General features: G+C 41.2%; 1 protein-coding gene across 2 annotated transcripts in view; it reads left to right on the top strand.

Moving 5' to 3' along the window:
• The window catches only part of SIK2 (salt inducible kinase 2), a 123,482-nt gene that overhangs the window by 90,669 nt on the left and 11,942 nt on the right, over window positions 1–20,871 (top strand). For both annotated transcript variants that reach the window (XM_023757893.1, XM_006093505.3), the window contains 3 exons: window positions 421–641; window positions 2,749–2,901; window positions 16,881–17,045. In XM_023757893.1, coding sequence (XP_023613661.1) covers window positions 421–641; window positions 2,749–2,901; window positions 16,881–17,045 — 539 coding nt within the window. The remainder of the gene's footprint in view (window positions 1–420; window positions 642–2,748; window positions 2,902–16,880; window positions 17,046–20,871) is intronic.

The following is a 20,871-nucleotide window of genomic DNA, read 5'->3' as shown; positions in this document are numbered from 1 at the left end:
AGTCCACAGGCTAGCTCTTGCCTCACAGAGTCTTAGACATAACTGAGGATCATTTATTATTTGCTTATTTTAGGAAGAAGGCTTGTTTTTTCCTCTAGTGGAAATCTAAGTCTGTGTCTAGATATTTTCAGTTGATAAAGCAGTTCATTTAGCACAAAATTGGATAGGCCTGCAGCCTCCTGTTTTTCTTAAGTATTCATTCACAGTGATGGTTAATTTTGTGTATCAACATTCACCCTAAGTACTTGACAAATATAAGTAACCTTTATGTATTTATTTATTCATTTGACCTTCTGCTTTCCAGTAGGCACTGTGGAGGACACAAAGATTACTGCCATTGTACAAAGTCACATGAATAAAGCAAACACCCTGAAGTGCAAGGCGATTGACGTGACTTTTGTACCATTGTGTTTTCCATAGATTGTGAGCACCTTATTCGAAGGATGTTGGTCCTAGACCCGTCCAAAAGGCTAACCATAGCTCAAATCAAGGAGCATAAATGGATGCTCATAGAAGTTCCTGTACAGAGACCTGTTCTCTATCCACAAGGCCAAGAAAATGAGCCATCCATTGGGGAGTTTAATGAACAGGTTCTGCGACTGATGCACAGCCTTGGAATAGATCAGCAGAAAACCATTGAGGTAAAGTGATCAGAGATTTGACTGAAAAAATTTTAGGATTCTGTTGTACTCAGTAACTTGTAATTTCATGCTCATACCTATCAGCCTAGTCATTTAGCATGGCCATCCCCAGCACTAGACATACTGTTCAATATTCCCTGAAGATTAATCAGTCGTTTGTGTGTTTTTTTTGCTTTTACTCAACGTATAAATTCCTACCTTTGCCCCATCTGCCAAAAAACTCAAGAGGAATGGTATACACTGAGTGGCCAGATTATTATGACCACCTGACGTTTGTAGGCAAATTAGCTATAATTTCCCGCTGAAATTGCTAGAGGGCCAGATCATTATAAATGTTTGAATAGCTCAACATACCTAAGTATCGTTACTGATCAACTTCATCCTATCATGTTGATGGTGTATCCCAATGGAGACAGCTTCTTCCAACAAGACAGTGCGCCATGCCTCGGTGCTCGTATTGTGCAGGAGTGGTTTCAAGAACATGAGGGAGACTTTACCTTGCTTAGGTGGCCCCCACAATCACCAGATCTGAATCCAATTGAGCATTTGTGGGATGAAGTTAAAAGAGCCATCAGGCAGCTGGTTCCACAACCATCAAATCTCACAGAACTGGACAGTGCTATTCATCAGGCATGGTATCAGATTCCTCGCATCACCTTTCAACATCTCATGGAGTCAATGCCAAGAAGAGTCGCCGCAGTATTGAAGGCAAAAGGTGGCCCAATGAAGTACTGATGGGGTGGTCATAATAATCTGGCCAGTCATAATAATCTGGCCACTCAGTGTATATAGGACTGAGAAAAAGACAAAGACAGAAGCTTAATAAATACAAAGTAGCAAGTTTCTTCTAAGATGAACCATAACGTTTCACATAGGTAATAAACTAGTTTATATGGAACATAAATGTGCAGCTATGGAACAAGGCTGAGGGCTGAGCAGAAAACAAGAATGGTAGGCATCAGATTTAGGAAAGCCAACTGGATTTAGCTTGTGAACTGGAGAAACTGAGACGACAAAAACAGGTAGATTCCTGATATGGAAGTACAAGAAGGTTTGAACCTAGAAAATTTCTCGTCACTTTCATTTCTTTCTTTCCTTAATAGCATGTTCATAAGATATACATATTCTTAATACCTACACAACAGTAAAACAAACAAACAGAAAACAGTACTTTTAAGGAGGGACCATAACAAAAAATATTAAATGCTTCCTTGTGAATATTAAGTGCTCTGAACTGTACTGCCTTTTCCTTCAGTGTAGCCATAAGTGAAACCAGACTGGCTTTCCTGCTTTGCTTGTCATGCACTCTGATGTTTTCCTGTACTTGTCCATGAAGTAGGTACAGAGTGGCAGCTGTGAGCACAGTTCCACTGGTCTGGGATTTGTGCTGAGTACTCTGCCCTCTGATGTGTACTGCACAGCGCCCATGCAGACTGTCAGGTGGAATTGGAAGTGAAAGGAGCAGTTGTTTCTCTGTTTCCTTAGTACCCTGGGAAATCTGGCGGACAAGGGATGTGAAAAATTGGGAAGCAACTTTATATTCAAGGTTTCAAGAGGGCTGGATTGCAAAAGCAAGAGGAAAACATTACCTAGGAACGGAGACACAGTCTCTCAATATAGCATCCAAATGTCATTTTCCAGCCTAAAATAATCACCAGAAAGTTCCCCAAAGACTTTAATCAGTCACTTCGGAGTTTGCAGTGGCTTGTACTTGTGTAGAAGCTATAGATTTAGAGCTTCTGGGCTCAGGTTGCTAACCGACCTTACGCCATAGTTACAGCTATGAGATGGTACCACATGATAGCATTGGGGAATGTCTGCATGAGACAGTGATGGCATTTTCTCTGAATGCAGAAAAATAAATGGATCCTGTTAATATCAAAGGGCCTGTCATTTAAAGGTATCACCCTGTATATAATTAAAGCTAGAAACTTGAAACGATCTGTCTTTTATTCTAAACTCTGGAACAGCTTTTATTTTGAGGCATACTTTGTTACTCTGTTTGTAAGAAAGAAAACATTATTTCTTCCATCTTTTTTTAGACAGGTATAGATCATTGGATTGATTTTTATGGCTCGTGGCCTTCAGCACTTGTTTTCTCTTTCAGTCTTTGCAGAACAAGAGCTACAATCACTTCGCTGCCATTTATTACTTGTTGGTGGAGCGCTTGAAATCACATAGGAGCAGTTTTCCTGTGGAGCAGAGGCTCGATGCCCGCCAGCGGCGGCCCAGCACCATTGCTGAACAAACAGTTGCCAAGGTAACACCCCATTAGCCAATAGTCTTATCTGTGCATGTGCCTGTTCACATGGTTGACACATTGTTCATCTTGTATTACAAAGGGTTAGGATTTCATCCTCTGTGCTCTGTTTTTCTGTAAAGTTTCTGCCTGTCATTCATTAGATTCTCAAATGTTTTAGCACCTTCCTTTTTTTTTTTTTCAGTTACAGTTGACATACATATTATATTAGTTTCAGGTGTAAAACCCATGATTAAGCATTTATATAATTTAGGAAATGATCACCCTAATAAATCTAGTACCCATCTGACACCATAAAAGGTATTATAATATTGACTATATTCCCTATGCTGTACTTTACATACCTATGACTATTATATAACTACAATTTGTACTTCTGACTCCTTCACCTTTTTTCACCCATCCTCCCAACCCCCTTCCATCTGGCAACCATCCAAATGTTCTCTATCTGTGAGTCTGTTTCTAGTCTGCTTGTTTATTTTGGTTTTTTTAGGTTCAACATACAAGTGAAATAATATGGCATTTGTCTTTGTCTGACATAATACCCTCTAGGTTCATGCATGGTGTTGTAGATGGCAAGATTTTATTCTTTTGTTTGCAGTTTACATTTAATATTATTTTGTATTAGTTTCAGATATACAGCATAGTGGATAGACAATCATATACTTTACAAAGTGCTCCCCCCCTCCCAATATTTCCAGTACCCATCTGGCACCATACATAGTTGTTACAATATTATTGACTGTACTAGAGGCCCGGTGCACAAAAATTTGTGCACTTTGCGGGGGGGGGGGGGTCCCTCAGCCCGGCCTGTGCCCTCTCGCAGTCTGGGGCCCCTCGGGAGATGATCACCTGCTGGCTTAGGCCTGCTCCTCAGGGGGATTGGGCCTAAGCTGGCAATCAGACATCCCTCTGGCAGCCCGGCAGCCCTCGGGGGATGTACACTTGCCAGCAGGGAGCAGACCTAAGCTGCAGTCGGACATCCTTAGCGCTGCTGAGGGAGGCAGGAGAGGCTCCCACCACCACCGCTGTACTGGCAGCCATCAGCCTGGCTTGTGGCTGAGCAGAGCTCCTCCATGTGGGAGCTCACTGACCACCAGAGGGCAGCTCCTGCATTGAACATCTGCCCCCTGGTGGTCAGTGTGTGTCATAGTGACCAGTCATTCCCAGTCTTTCTGCTGTTAGGGTCAGTTTGCATATTACCCTTTTACTATATAGGATAGAGGCCTGGTGCACGGGTAGGGGCCGGCTGGTTTGCCCTGAAGGGTGTCCCAGATCAGGGTGGGGGTCCCACTTGGGTGCCTGGCCAGCCTGGGTGAGGGGCTGATGGCTGTTTGCAGCTGGTCATACCCCCTTCAGGGTGGGGGTCCCCACTGGGGTGCCTGGCCAGCCTGGATGAGGGGCTGATGGCTATTTTCAGGCTGCTTGCACCCCCTTCAGGGTGGGGGTCCCCACTGGGGTGCCTGGCCAGTCTGGATGAGGGGCTGATGGCTGTTTTCAGGCTGGCCAAGCTGGCAACTGAAGCTCCCAGCCTCTCCTTTTTTTCTTTTCTTTTTTTCTTCTGGGATTTATTTACCTTCTATAATTGAAACTTTGTTGCCGCTCCAGCTCCGAAGCCACGGCCTTCTGAAAGCAGGTATCTGGGGTTTGTTTAGCTTCTATAATTGCAACTTTGTTGCTTAGAGTGGAGCTCAGAGCCCGGCTGCAGCAGGGAGGAAGCTTGGCTTCCTCCATCACTGGAGCAAGCAAGCCTCCTGCTGGCTTCAGCTGCGTGGCTGCTGGCCGCCATCTTGGTTGGGTTAATTTGCATATCCTGCTGATTAGCCGATGGGAAGCGTAGCGGAGGTATGGTCAATTACCATGTTTGTCTATTATTAGATTAGATTCCCTATGCTGGACTTCACATCCTGTGATTTTATTTTAACAACCAATTTAACTTTTTTTTATTGATTTTTAGAGAGAGGGGAATGGAGAGGGGGAGAGAGAGAGAAACATCAATGTGAGAGTGAAACATCATTTTGCTGCCTCCTGCAAACCCCCTACTGGGGATCGAGCCCACAACCTTGGCATGTTCTCTGAATGGGAATTGAACCAGCAATCTTTCAGTGCACAGGAGGATGCGCAACCAACTGAACCATAGTGGCCAGGACACCAATTTGTACTTTTTAATCCCTTCATCTTTTTTCATCCAATCCCTCTCCCCTCTGTGAACCATTAGTCTGTTTTCTGTTGTCTGTCTATGAGTCTGTTTCAATTTTGTTTGTTTTGTTCTTTACATTCCACATATAAGTGAAATCATATGCTAATTGTCTTTCACTGACTGACTTATTTCACTTAGCATAATATTCTCCAGGTCCATCCATGCCTTCTCAAATGGTAAGATTTTTTTGTGGCCGAGTAATATTCCATTATATATATATGTACCACCACTTTTTTATCTACTCTATTGATGGGCACTTATGTTACTTCCATAGTTTGGCTATTGCAAATAACACTGCAATGAACATAGGGGTAGATATATTCTTTTGAAGTAGTGCTTTGGGTTTCTTGGGATATATACCCAGAAGTGGAATCATTGGGTCATAAGGCAATTCCATTTTTTTATTTTTTGAGTAACCTCCATACTGTTTTCCATAGTGGCTGCACCAATCTGCAGTCCCACAAACAGTGCACTAGAGTTACCTTTTCCCCTATCCTCACCAACACTTGTTTATTGATTTATTGATGATAGCCATTCTGACAGGTATGAGGTGATATCACATTGTGGTTTTAATTTGCATCACTCTGATATTAGTGATGTTGAGCATCTCTTCATATGTCTGTTGGTTATCTGTGTGTCCTCTTTGGAGCAGTGTCTGTTCAGGACCTCTGCCAATTTTTAAATTGGATTCTTTGTTGTTGTTTTTGGTGTTGAGTTGAATGAGTTCTTTATGAATTTGGATATTAACCCCTTATCAGATGTATCATTGGTGAATATATTCTCCCATTCAGTGGGTTGTCTTTTCATTTTGTTGATGGTTTCCTTTACTGTGCAAAATCTTTTTATTTTGATGTACTCCCATTTGTTTGTGTGTGTGTGTGTGTGTGTGTGTGTGTGTGTGTGTCTGTGTGTGTGTTTCCCTTTTCCAAGAAGATATATCAGGGGGGGAAAAATATTGCTAAGAGATATTCAGAGATTTACTGCCTAGGTTTTCTTTTAGGAGTTTTATGGTTTTGAGTCTTACATTTAAGTCTTTAATTCATTTTGAGTTTATTCTTGAATATGGTGTAAGAAGGTGGTCTAGTTCCATGTATCGTTCAACTTTCCCAACATCATTTATTGAAAAGACTGTTTTTACTCTCTCCTGTGTTCTTGCCTCCTTTGTCAAATATTAATTGGCCATATAGACATGGATTTATTTCTGCGTACTCTATACTGTTCCAGTGATCTAAATGTCTGTTATTATGCCACTACTATGCTTTTTTATTACCATTGCCTTTTAGTATAGCATGATAATTACAACTTTGTTCTTCTTTCTCAAGATTGCTGTGTCTGTTCGAGGCCTTTTGTGGTTCCATATAAACTTTTGGAATATTTTTTCTAGTTCTATGAAATACGCCATTGGTATCTTGATAGGAATTGCATTGAATCTATAGATTGCTTTAGGTAGTATGGACATTTTAATGATGTTTATTCTTCTTATCCATGAGTACGGTATATGCTTCCATTTATTTGTATCTTCAACTTCTTCAGTGTCTTATAATTTTCCAAGTACAGGTCTTTTACTTCCTTAGTTAAATTTATTCCTAGATTGTTTTTTTAATGCAATTGTAAATGGGATTGTTTTCTTAGTTTCCCTTAAGGATAATTCATTATTGATATATTAAAATGCAACTGATTTCTGAATATTTATTTTGTATCTTGCTACTTTACTGAATTCATGTATTAGTTCTAGTAGGGGGGTTTTTTGGTGGAATCTTTAGGGGTCCATATATATATAGTGTCATGTTATCACCAAATAATGATAGTTTTAGTTCTTACTTTACAATTGTGAATGCCTTTTATTTTATTCTTTTTGTGTGATTGTTGTGGATAGGACTTCCAGTACTATTTTGTTGTTGTTTTTGTTTTGTTTTTAATATTTTTATTTATTTCAGAGAGGAAGGGAGAGGGAGAGAGAGATAGAAACATCAATAATGAGAGAGAATCATGGATCAGCTACTTCCTCACGTCCCCTGCTGGGGATTGAGCCTGCAACCCAGGCATGTGCCCTTGACTGGAATCAAACCTGGGACACTTCAGTAGGTAGGAGCTCTATCCTTTGAGCCAAACCAGCTAGGGCCCAGTACTATTTTTGAAAAGGAGTGTTGAAAGTAGACATCCCTGTCTTAGAGGAAACGCTTTTATTTATTTTATTTTATTTTATTTTATTTTATTTTATTTATTTTTGTTAATCCTCACCCGAGGATATTTTTCCATTGATTTTTAGGGAGAGTAGAAGAGAGAAGGAAAAACAGAGAGAAACATCGATGTGAGAGAAACACATTGATTGGTTGCCTCTGACCAGGGCCAGGGCCCAAGGAGCTCTTGACTGGGATTGAACCTGGGACCCTTTGGTCTACAGGCCAACGCTCTATCCACTGAGACATACATGCTAGAGCAAGGAAACGCTTTTAGTTTTTCCGGGTTGAGTATGATGTTAGCTGTGGGCTTGTCATATATGGCCTTTGTTGTGTTGGTGTATGTTCCCTCTATTCCCACTTTGCTGAGAGTTTTTATCGTAAGTGGATACTGGCCCAGCTGGTGAGATTCAGTGGCTGAGCATGGACCTATGAACCAAGGGGTCATGGTTTAATTCATGGTCATGGTACATGCCCAGGTTTCGGGCTTGATCCCCAGTAGGGGCTGTGCAGGAAACAGCCAATCATGATTCTCTCTCATTGATGTTTCTCTCTCTTCCTCTCCCTTCCTCTCTGAAATCAACAGAAATATATTAAAAAATAATAATGGATACTGGATTTTGTCAGATGTTTTTTCTGCATCTATTGATATGATCATATGATTTTTATTCTTCATTTTGTTAATGTGGTATATCATGTTAATTGATTTGCAGATACAGTACCAGCCTTGTATCCCAGAAATACATCTGCTGGATCATGGTGTATGATCTTTGTAATGTATTGCTGAATTCAGTTTGCTAATATTGTGTTGAGGATTTTTGCATCTATGTTCATCAGCAGTATTGGCCTCTAATTTTCTTTCTTTGTAGTGTCTTTATCTGAATAAGGTTAATGCCTGCCTTGTAAAATGAGCTTGGGAGTCTTCCTTCCTCTTGAATTTTTTAGAATAGTTTGAGAAAGACAGGTGTTAGTTCTTTCAGTGTTTGGTAAAATTCATCTGTGAAGCCATCCAGTCCAGGACTTTTGTTTGTTGGGACTTTTTGATTACTGCTTTAATTTTGTTGGTTTTAAATGGCTTGTTTAGATTTTCTCTTTCTTCTTGATTCAGTTTTGGAAAATTGTATGTTTCTAGGAATTTATCCATTTCTCCCAGATTATCCATCTAGTTGTTCATAATACCATCTTATAATCTTTTGTATTTCTGTGGTATCAGTTGTTACTTCTCCTCTTTCATTTCTGATTTTATTTATTTGGGTCTTCTCTCTTTTTTTTCTTAATGGTTAAAAGTCTGTCACTCTGCCCTAGCTAGTTTGGCTCAGTGGATAGAACGTCGGCCTGGGGACTGAAGGGTCCCAGGTTCGATTCCAGTCAAGGGCACATACTCGGGTTGCGGGCTTGGTCCCCAGTGGGGGGCGTGCAGGAGGCAGCCCACCAATAATTCTCTCTCATCATTGATGTTTCTCTCTCTCTCTCTCTCTCTCTCTCTCTCTCTCTCTCTCTCTCTCTCTCTCTCCCCCTTCCTCTCTGAAATCAATAAAAACATTTTTTTTAAAAGTCTGTCAATCTTGTTTATCTTTTCAGAGAACTAGCTCTTAGTTTCATTGATCCTTTGTATTGTTTTTTTAGACTCTTTCATTTATTTCTGCTCCAATATTTGTTTGTTGTTCTTTTTTTAATTCCTTTAGGTGTAAATTTAGAATGTTTATTTGAGATTTTTCATGTTTCTTGAGGTAGGCCTGTATTGCTGTCAATTTTCCTGATAGGACTGCTTCTTGCTCTGTTCCATAGATTTTGGATTGCTGTGTTTCTGTTTTCATTTGTCTCAAGGTATCTTTTGATTTCTTCCTTGATTTCATTGTTAACAAATTCATTGTTTAGTAATACTATTTAGCCTCCATGTGTTTTTCAGTTTTCTTATGATTGATTTCAAGTTCCATAGCATTATGTTCAGAGAAGATGCTTGATATGATTTTAATCTTCTTAAATTTATTGAGACTTGTTTTGTGTCCTAACATTTGGTCTGTCCTGGAAAATGTTCCATGTGCACTTGAAAAGAATGTATATTCTGCTGCTTGGGATGAAGTGCTCTGAAAATACCCTTTAAATTCATCTAATCTAGTGTGTCATTTAAGGCCACTGTATTTTGTTGATTTTCCATCTGGAAGATCTATCCATTGATGTCAATGGGGTGTTAAATTCCCATGCTATGACTGTATTGATGTCCATCTCTTCCTTTATGTCCATCAAGATTTGCTTTATATATTTAGGTGCTACTATATTGGGTATATAAATGTTTATGAGGGTTATAATCCTCTTGTTGGATTGATTCCTTTATTATTATATAATGTCCTTCTTTGTCTCTTATTATAGCCTTTGTTTTTAAAGTCTATTTTATCTGATAATAAGTACTGCTACCCCAGCTTTTTAAAAAAATCTTTATTGTTGAGTGTCTTACAGTCTTGCCTCGCTCCACCCAGTTCTCACCATGTCCCAGTCCTTTGCCACCATATTGTCTGTGTCCATGTATATATATATACAAGACCTTGGGTTAATCTCTTCCCAGCCCCTTTTTTCCTCTGAGATTCATCAGTCTGTTCCATTATCATGCCTCTGATTCTATTTTATTCACCAGTTTATTCTGCTCATTAGATTTCTTATTCATTTATTTTGATTTTTAGATTCAGTTGTTGATAGATATGTATTTTTGCTATTTAATTGTTCATACTATTGATCTTTTTCTTCTTCCTCTTCTTAAAGAATACCTTTCAACATTTCACATAATCCTGGTTTAGTGGTGATGAACTCCTTTAGCTTTTTCTTGTCTGTGAAGCTTTTTATATGCCCTTCGATTCTAAATGATAGCTTTGCTGAGTAGAGTAATCTTGGTTGTAGGTCCTTACTATTCATCACTTTGAATATTTCTTGCCAGTCCCTTCTGGACTGCAAAGTTTCTGTTGAGAAATCAGCTGACAGTTGTATGGGCGCTCCCTTGTAGGTAATTAACTGCTTTTTTCTTACTGCTTTTAAGATTCACTCTTTGTCTTTAGCCCTTGGCATTTTAATTATGATGTGTCTTGGTGTGGTCCTCTTTGGGTTTATCTTGTTTGGGACTCTCTGTGCTCCCTGGACTTGTAAGTCTATTTTTTTCACCAGAGAAGAGAAGTTTTCTGTCATTATTTCTTCAAATAGGTTCTCAATATCTTGCTCGCTCTCTCTTCTCCTTCTAGCACTGCCATAATGCAAATGTTGATGCACTTGAAGTTGTCCCAGAGGCTCCTTACACTATCTTCATATTTTTGGATTCTTTTTTCTTTTTGCTCTTCTGATTGGGTGATTTTTGCTTCCTCATATTTCAAATCATTGATTTGATTCTTGGGATCCTCTACTCTACTGTTGAATCCCTGTAAGTTATTCTTTATTAAAGTTAGTGTATGCCTAATTTCTGACTGGTCTTTTTCCATGTCCTTGGCATTCTCACTAAGATCCTTGAAGGTCTCCTGAAGATCCTTGAGTAACCTTATAACCGTGGTTTTGAACTCTGTATCCAGCAATTTGCTTTCTTTTATTTCTTTCATTTGTGACATGTTTCTTTGTCTCCACATTTTGGCTGCTTCCCTGTGTTTGTTTCTATGTATTGGGTAGAGCTGCCATGTTTCCTGGAATTGGCAGAATGACCTTGTATAGTAGGTGTCCTCTAGGGCCCAGTGGCTCAGCCTCTCCAGTAACTTGAGGTAGGCACTCTAGGTGCGCCCCAGGGTGGGCTGTATGAACAGTCTTATAGTTGAGACTTGATTGCTATTGGCGTTATTGGGAGGAATTGACCTCCAGGCCAATTGGCTGTGAGGACAAGCTGCGACTACAGTGGGAGAGCTGCTGTGCAGGAAACACCCCTATGGAGCAGGACTTGCTTCAGTAGGGTTTTGGTGCTCACTGAGTCTTCCCCTTCAGTGTGTCTCTTGTGGATGTGTAGAGTTGTAATCTGGTATGGTCTGAAGCTGTCCACCAGGTGCTCTGGCTCTTGGGTCTCCAGGGAGGTGCAAAGTCAGCTACTGCCTGGGGCCACCTGGAAGGAGCTACAGATAGATCTGCAGATTCTTCCTAGTTGTATTGGATTTGCTAGTGCCCAGGCTAGGCCCAGCTGTGAAGCAAGGCAGGCTGGTGCTGGTGCCAAGTCTTGGGTCTCTTATTGATAGGTTTGGGGCATGCTGACACAGGCTGCAGCCTGTTTGAGAGATTTTAGCAAAGTCTGAAGCCTGAATGAGGATAGGCCATTCATATGAAAAAGCTGCTGCAAACAGCATAGGTGGGGCTGCAAATTAGATGGGATGAGGTCTCAGGGAATCATCAGGTTGGAGCAAACAGAGTGCTCCAGGTTGATGGGAACTCAGATATGGTTGCCAGTCAGCCCTGGAGCAGGGGAGGTCTCAGCATAGGAACAATGATCCCTGCGAGCCCCTCCATCTGATAGAAAGCCACCCCTGAGTTCCTGCTCTGATGCCAGACAATCCAGTTCCTCCCCCGTATGTGACTGGGTCCCCCAACACCTCCAAGCGCTGGAGCTCAGAGGAAGTGAATCAGAGTAAGTTTGTGCACAACCCTTTAAGGGGGGTACACCTGGGTCTCCGGCAGCCTCCATGTCCCTCAGCTACAATGCTCACTGGTTTTTATAGCCCAAAGTTACAAGGATTTCACTTCCCAGCTCTGGGACCCAGGGTGGGGGTCTGATGTGGGGCTGGGACCCCTTGCTCCTTACGGAGGCCTCTGCAGGGACGATCTCCCTCTGGATTACAAAAACAGCCCACGTGGGTGCCAGCCCAGCCCGTTCTGCACCTCCGTCCCTCCTACCAGTCTCAATGTGCTTTCTTCTTTTCTTCTCTAGTTGTACTTCCATTCAGCCAGCTTTCAGGCGATTCTGAATGATGGTTGTTCTGTATTTTTGTTGTAATTTTGATGTGGTTGTGGGAGGCAGTGAGTCCTGGGGTTTCTATTGCTCCATCCCCCTTCCTTCCTCTCTCTCTAGAATCAATAAAAACATATTTTCTTTAAAGTTTCTTGTTGTTCTCATACATGCCTCAGTTTCCCAAGTAATAAAATGCAGATTTTATGTTTAAATTAGTGAATAATTGTGTAGCACTTACAACAGTGCTATGTAAGTGCTAGGTAAGTTTTTGTTATATAAAGTAATAAGTGTTGGGGAGGAGGGGGACAACGATGAGTTAGAGAAGACTAAGATAATAGTTAGTGGGGCATTGACTCAGTTGCTTTAGAAGAAGACTGGATCTGGATCTAGAAGAAAGGCTGGGACTGAAGAGAGCTGGGAACCATCTGTATAAAGGTTGAAAAAAGAAGTGATTCATTCATACCATCTTTTAGGATTTCCATATACTTCTGTGAGTGCTTACTTTTGTTCAGAGTGCAGGAAGAGCCCCAGAGTGTTTCTTGTGTAGCAGTTTTTCAAAATCTAAAGGATTATAATAGTATTTTGTTTTGGCTTCTATAGAACATATGGGAAAAAATAACCAAGGAAGTTAAAATCTTGATTTTAAGAGGCAAATGGTATACTTTAATATGTAAAATAATGTGAATATTGATACTAATGTGAGCAAAAAATATGTCGATAAAGTTCCAGATATTTGGGCTAGAATATCTCTGAGTACTTGGAATCCTTCAACATTAAATAGTTTTGCTTTAAAGATGGAAAGGAGGGGGTAACATGAGAATTCCTGAGTTGGGGTAGTAATAGTGCGATATAGTGGTCACCTTCCCTCTCGAAAACACTGCTGGACAACGAGAGAAGCAGAGAGCCCACTGCTGGACAGGCTTTCCCTCCCACGTCTGTGTTCTTATCATTGCACACGTGAGGGAGGGGGCTCTTTAAATGGTTGCTTTGGAGCATACACATGTATACAACTTCCTTTCATATCTGAACTTGAAGAAAATACCCTGGGAGATCTCAAATTATATTTCATTTGGCTTGGGGTTCGGATGTAGAATATAGCTTCTTATGTTTGCTAATGTTTTATTACCACGCACCCCATTAGTTCTCTTCATTTTATACATTGACGCAAGTTGCCATAGAAAACTACTTACCACTGTGACTTAAAATGTATGTCATTGGAGCAGAAATCTTAGCTCACCTTCATGAACTGTCTTAGCGCAGTGCCTTTGGAAGCAGCAGGCACTGGGCTGAAGAAGGTGCTCCTTTCCCTCCAAGATTTCACATTCTAATATTTAGTGCTGAACTTGTTAGAAAATAGATTTCTCTGTGTTTATGAATATAAATCTGCTTAAAGTTTTCATAGGACCTTCTCCCTTTAATTCGTTGATGTTCGAATGTTTTTATAGAAGTGCAAATCACTTAATTGATGCAGCAGAAAGAAATTGGAGCAATGACACAATCCCACGCAAAGGTTACATGAGCGTCGAATCATGCAGGCCTTGGGTTCCATAATGAGCTGAGTGACCTCAGCAGGCAGTACCTCTGAGCTCCAGTGTCCTTAAATATAAAATTGCAATAGAAATGCCTGTTTCATAAGTTTGCTACAAAGATAAAGTGATAAACTATACCAGCAGCTCAGTTCAACAAGTAGAGTGCTGTGTATCAGCCACTGTCAGAGGTTCCTAGGAAACAGTCCATGCCCTTAAGGAGGCACGGTCTAGTGATACTACTTAGAAAACAGTGAGATTTCCATCCTAGATAGATGTAGAGTACTTGCATTGCTGTATAATATGCAGGAAATGTTGCATCTAATTGAGTGCAGACAGCTACTGAGAAAAAAGGTCATGCCTTTTTCTAATTCCTAGTTCTTAACAGCTCTTCCACTCCAAGTTTCCATCAACTGTAAGCAGACAAGAATGAAACACTCATCCCAGTTCTTTAATTATTGCTTTCCACAACTGTAAGAAAAAGCACTGTATGAGTGGATGGCTTAAACAACTAAGTTTATTTTGTAACAGTTCTAGAGGCTACAAGTCCAAGATCAGGGCTGGTTTCTGGTGAGGACTTCCTTCCTGGTTTGTGGACAAATGCCTTCTGGCTGAGCCCTTACAGGGCCTTTCTTCTGCATGTGTTTGGATAGAGAGATCTCTGGTGTCTCATCCTCTTCTTAAAGGGATACCAGGACCCACCCTACATCTTAATAACCTTATTTATCTCCATAAGGGCCCTATCTCCAAATATAGTCACCTTGGGGGTTAGGGCTTCAACATATAGGGGTGGGCAAAAGTAGGTTTACAGTTGTGAGTATGTGAAACAGTTTATTCTCATATTATTTATTTATTGCTAATTTGTACAACTGTAAACCTACTTTTGCCCCCATATGGATTTGGGCGGGGGAGGAAGGACACAATTCTGTCAATACATGCATGTTCTTATTGGAACAATAAAGATTTTCCCATAGGAGGAAACATTATTTTCATGATTCTGGAAAGAACAGAATCAGAAGAGATTCAGAAAAATAAACATGGTTTTAAAAGTCATTACAGTTAGTTAGGGATGATCATTGTTTATTACCAAAGAAGTGGGGATATTAACCAGCCATCTATTTATTATAACATACCCAGTGATGTTGGAATATACCAAATATAAAGTATATTCTAAATATTTTTAAAGTATCTACACTAATAAAAGACAAAGATGCTAATTGACTGTACCTTCGCTACGCCCATCAGCCAATCAGAAGAGTATGCAAATTAACCCAACAAAGATGGCCGTTAAATTTGCATACTGCAGACGGGGGCCCCGTCATCCGGGCCTGCCATCTGCAACCCAGCATGGGATCCGGGCCTGCCATCTGCGACCGGGGGAGGTGGGGCAGGCACCGCGGGATCGGGCCTGCCATCTGCCACCTGGGGAGCAGGCCTAAGCCAGCAGGTGGTTATCTTCTGAGGGGTCCCAGACTGTGAGAGGACACAGGTCAGGCTGAGGGACACCCCCCCCTCCTGCCAGTGCACAAATTTTTGTGCACCGGGCCTCTAGTATTCAAATATAAAGTGTATTTCTAACATATCTCCCCATTGTTGAAAACCATCAACCTGCTCTAACGGTTTGGCTCAGTGGATAGAGCATTGGCCTGCGGACTCAAGGGTCCCGGGTTCGATTCTGGTCAAGGGCATGTACCTTGGTTGCAGGCACATACCCAGTAGGGAGTGTGCAGGAGGCAGCTTACCAATGTTTCTCTCTCATTGATGTTTCTAACTCTCTAACCCTCTCTCTTCCTCTCTGTAAAAAATCAATAAAATATATTTTTAAAAAAAACATCAACCTGAAATTTTAACTGGGAACCATTAGATAGTGTCTAAGAACAAAACTGTATTCATTTTGCAATCTAATTCCTATGTTAAATTCTTGTGATCATTTTAAGATTTTAGAAGAAAAAAAAGGAGGAATTAGCATCACTGAGTGAAGGATTTTGCATGCTACCTTTTACACTAACTTCACTTGTATTATGCCCTTTTTTACTGGTGAAAAATAAAATTCAGAGGGTTAAGTAACCTAGTGAAGTGCGTACAATTAGTAAGTGATGGAGCCAGGAATTATTCCCAGGGCTTGGAAGAGGAGAAGCTAGCATCATACTGCTTGCTCCTTTTTGTTGTTTGAATTTAAAATTCACCATCCTATGCCCATTGAGGTGATTATGGCAGAAATATAGGCCATTCCTCTGCCTTTTAGAAACTAGTCTGATGATTGTTCCCTCAGATGTTTACAATGTCTGTAATGTTCAAAGGGCACCTAATGAATTATTCTGCTAGTTTTGAAGAGATGGGAGGAAAGGATTGTCCAACAGTTTCATCTTTAAAATTAATCCTTGCCTACTGTCAGGAAGGAAGGTTCTTTTTAAAATGATTTTTTAAAGGAGAGTTTGCAATGCTTGTTTACTTAAAGGAGACAGGAAGAATGGGCTTTGCACCGCCAGGAGCGCTTTCTCTAGTATGTTGACTTCAGGAACTGAAGTTGCTCAGCAATAAGCATCTCTCTCCGCTGGGCCAGCAAGCTGTGTTCAGACAGTGTCTCCTTGAAAGCAGGGCATTCCTGTCACCTCCAAGTAACTGCTGCCGCTCTCTTCTTCCTCTTCATACACACCCTTGCCAAGAAATGCACACCACCTTACCACCACCCCCACCCCCCCCCCCACACACACACACACAAGGGCAGATAGAGAGCACTTACTGCAGTGTCCTTTGTATTGTATTATAGTTAGTTGTGGGGATGTACCTATCCCTGGCTCAGTTTTGAGTTCCTAGAGGCAGGGACTTTTCTTTATCTTTCCAGGGTAGTATACGTAAGATTATATACAATATACGTTTGTTGAATATTTTTTTAAAAAGAGCATTCTTAGATTCCTTAGAAAGACTGGCTTTCTTGTCATCTCTGAGAAAGTTGTGTGCCTCACATGGAACAGGAATGAAATTCTGTACAGCCTATCTCAGAATAATAGGTTGCTGAGACTGCTTCAAATCAATACCTTTTCTGGAGTTTCCAACAAATGACAATTTATCCTTTAATTGTATCAGGAAGAGTTGTTTTATTCTAAGAAATGCGTGTATTTATATGGAAGGTATTAATGTTCCTAAACTGTCTGTTCTTGCCATATTTACAGGCACAAACTGTGGGTTTCCCGGTGACCATGCATTCGCCGAACATGCGACTGATGCGATCTACCCTCCTCCCACAGGCATCCAATGTGGAGGCCTTTTCATTTCCAGCGTCCAGCTGTCAGGCAGAAGCAGCGTTTATGGAAGAAGAGTGTGTTGACACTCCAAAGGTACGGGTGTGTTTGAGAGGCTGAGCTTGTAGGATTGGCTGGAGACTTCAGTTGGGTCCATAGGTGTTGGACTTGGACTTTGTTGAACTCTGTCATGTCCTCACATCACTCAGGAGTGTTGTTTGAGTAGCAGAGCCAGAGAAGAGCATTCAGGGCTGAACTGGGCTCTCATCGCCGCCTTATCATTAACACTTACATAACTGTCAGAACTCATATGTCCTTTCAAAAGCTTTCCTTCTCTTTCCTTAACCAAATCCTTCTCTTTTCAAGTTTCTAGATCACACATAGGTTTTATATTTTTAAAACAAATTGTAATTCTGAAAACAAATATAACTGGTGCTGACGTGGCTCTGTCTGAGTTGACTGCCTCTCTTCTAAGAAATGTGTATATTTATATTATAGTTAGTTGTGGGGGTGTATCTATCCCTGGCTCAGTTTTGAGTTCCTAGAGGCAGGGACTTTTCTTTATATCTTTCCAGGGTAATATATGTAAGATTATATATAATATATGTTTGTTGAATATTTTTTAAAAATAACATTCGTAGATTCCTTACTGCAGCTCCGTGATGACGTGCTATCTGTTCTGGTCAAACATCCTTTTTGTCCTGTTTGGACATGCTTAACGGAGATAAGTTTATCCTGCTATTCTACATGCAGGTGGCTTTTAGGATGTGGATGGTGACACTTCTCTCACTTAATGGATATTTACTTCTAATGTGTGTTTTATATATTTAGCATCAAATGATATACAAAGGATCATAGAAATGGGCAGGTCTTGGAGTATGTTCAAAATAGACTTTGTTCTTTGCTAGTTGGGTGAACTTGGGCAAGAAGGCTGACTTGCTTCTTTGCTGTTCTTGTTATGTTTTTTTAATATGTTTTTTATTGATTTTAGAGAGAGAGACAAGTTTCAGTAGGCTGCCTCCCACATGCCCCTTCCAGGGATCAAGTCCATAACCTGGTCTTGTGCCCTAACTGGGAATCGAACTTGTGACCTTTTGGTGCATGGGATGATGCTCAACCAACTGAGCCATTCCGGCCAGGGCCTGACTAGCTTCTTTGAACTGATTTTTCTCTTATGTAATATCAGACTACCAACTTTATGAGACTATTGTGAGGATTAAAATAATGTCTGAGGTTCTGGCCAAATTGTAGGTACTTAATAAGTATTGGTTTCCTGTTTTTTGGGCCTTTTTAGGTAATAAAAAGGTGAGTCAGACATTAATTCTGCCTCAAAATTTATAATGTAGCAGAAAAGACATGATGCATAACTAAAAACAATGTGCCCTATTCTGAATAAATTGATAAAATATAATAGGTCCTTTATTTTTTTCACCCCTCCTTCAGCCCCCTCACCTTTGGCAAACATCAGCTTGTTCTCTGTATGTATGGGTTGGTTTTGTTTTATTTCCTCACTTCTTTTGATTTTTTTTTTAGACTCCACATGTAAGGGAAATCATATGGTATTTGTCTTTCTCTGACTTATTTCACTTAGCATAATGCCCTCTAGGTCCATCCATGTTGTTGCAAATGGCCAGATTTCATTCCTTGGAAGCAATATTTCCTTGTATATATACACCACACTTTCTTTATTCATTCATCTGTCAATGGAGACCTAGGTTGCTTTCATGTCTTGGCTATCTATAATAATAGAAGTGCAATATGCTAATTAGACTGGACGTCCTTTCAGACGACCTTCCAGACAAAGCTGAGGCTGTGAGGGAAGCCCAGGTCCCAGGTGCCTGTCAGCAGCCGGAGGGAAGCCTGGGTCCCGGGTGCCAGAGGGAAGCCAGTGCTGGCAGCCGGGGGAAGGAGACCTACTCTTGCACGAATTTCATGCATCAGGCCTGTAAATAATGCTGCAGTGTACATAGGGGTGCATATAGCTTTTCCATATTAGGTTTTGAGTTTCTTCAGATATATACCCAGAAGTGATATTCTTGAGTCATATAGCAGCTCTATTTTTATTGTTTTGAAGAACCTACATACTATTTTACACAGTGGCTTCGCCAGTCTGCATTCCCACCGACAGTGAGCAGGGGTTTCCATTTCTCCACATCCTCGTTAGCACTTGTTCTTGATATTTTTATGGTGACCATTTTGACAAGTGTGAGGTGGTACCCCACTGTGGTTTTGATTTGCATTTCCCAACGAGGCCTATTGAAAAAGATATTGCTAAGACTAATGTCAAAGAGTTTACTGCCTGTTTTCTTCAAGAAGTTTTATGGTTTCAGGTCCTACATTTAAATCATTAATCCACTTTGAGTTTATATTTTATGTATGGTGCAAGAAAGTGGTCCAGTGTCATTTTTTACATGTATCCAATTTTTCCAAAACCACTACTGAAGAAACTGTCTTGACCCCCATTGTGTATTTTTACCTCCTTTGTCATAGATTAATTGACCATGTAAGCCAATTTATTATTTATTGGAGTTTATTTGTTTATTGGAAAATTTATTTCTGGGCTCTCTATTCTATTTCATTGATCTATATATCTGCTTTTATGCCAACAGCATATATTTTGATTATTGTAGCTGTGTTCTAGTTCTGAGAAGACTGCCATTGGCAGTTGAATAGAGATTGCATTTAATTTTTATATTGTTTTAGGTAGTAAGGACATTTTTACAATACTCGTTCTTCCAGTCCTTGCGCAATGGTATATGCTTTATTTATTTGTATTCTCTTCAGTTTCTTTCTTCAGTGTTTTATAGTTTTCAGAATACAGATCTTTCACCTCTTTGGTTAAATTTACTCCTAGATATAATATGCTTTTTAATGCAATTGTAAATGGGATAATTTTCTTAATTTCTTCTTCTTATCATCACTAGAGGCCCGGTGCACAAAATTTGTGCACTCAGGGGGGTCCCTCAGCCCGGCCTATGCCCTCTTGCAGTCTGGGACTCCTCGGAGGATGTCCACCTGCTAGCTTAGGCCTGCTCCCTGGGGCATCAGGCCCAAGTTGGCAATCAGACATCCCTCTGGCAGCCCGGCAGCCCTCGGAGGATGTCCACTTACCAGCAGGGAGCAGACCTAAGCTGCAGTCGGATATCCTTAGTGCAGCTGAGGAGGCGGGAGAGGCTCCCGCCACCACTGCTGTGCTGGCAGCCATCAGCCTGGCTTGTGGCTGAGCAGAGCTCCCCCTGTGGGAGCGCACTGACCACCAGGGGACAGCTCCTGCATTGAGCATCTGCCCCCTGGTGGTCAGTGTGTGTCATAGTGACCAGTCATTCCCAGTCGTTCGGCTGTTAGGGTCAATTTGCATATTATCCTTTTATTATATAGGATAGAGGCCTGGTGCATGGGTGGGGGCCAGCTGGTTTGCCCTGAAGGGTGTCCCAGATCAGGGTGGCGGTCCCCACTGGGGTGCCTGGCCAGTCTGGGTGAGGGGCTGATGGCCGTTTTCAGGCTGGCCAAGCCCCCCTGGCAACGGAAGCTCCCAGCCTCTCCTTTTTTTCTTTTTTTTTTATTCTGGGATTTATTTACCTTCTATAATTGAAACTTTGTAGCCTTGAGAGGAGCTCAGAGCCGGCCAGGACAGGCAGGAGGGAAGCTTGGCTTCCTCCATCGCCAGGGGCAACCCAAGCCTCCTGCTCGCTCCAGCTCTGTGGCCATGGCCTGCTGAAAGCAGGTATCTTGGGTTTATTTACCTTCTATAATTGAAACTTTGTTGCTTTGAGTGGAGCTCAGAGCCGGCCGCAGCAGGCGGGAAGCTTGGCTTCCTCCATCATTGGGGCAACCAAGCCTCCTGCTTGCTCCAGCTCCATAGCTGCCGGCTGCCATCTTGGTTTGGTTAATTTGCATATAGTTGCTCTGATTGGCTGGTGGG

The sequence above is a fragment of the Myotis lucifugus genome, unplaced genomic scaffold (assembly GCF_000147115.1).
Source record: "Myotis lucifugus unplaced genomic scaffold, Myoluc2.0 scaffold_117, whole genome shotgun sequence".
Lineage (NCBI taxonomy): Eukaryota > Metazoa > Chordata > Mammalia > Chiroptera > Vespertilionidae > Myotis > Myotis lucifugus.
This window is presented reverse-complemented; position numbering and strand designations above follow the sequence as displayed.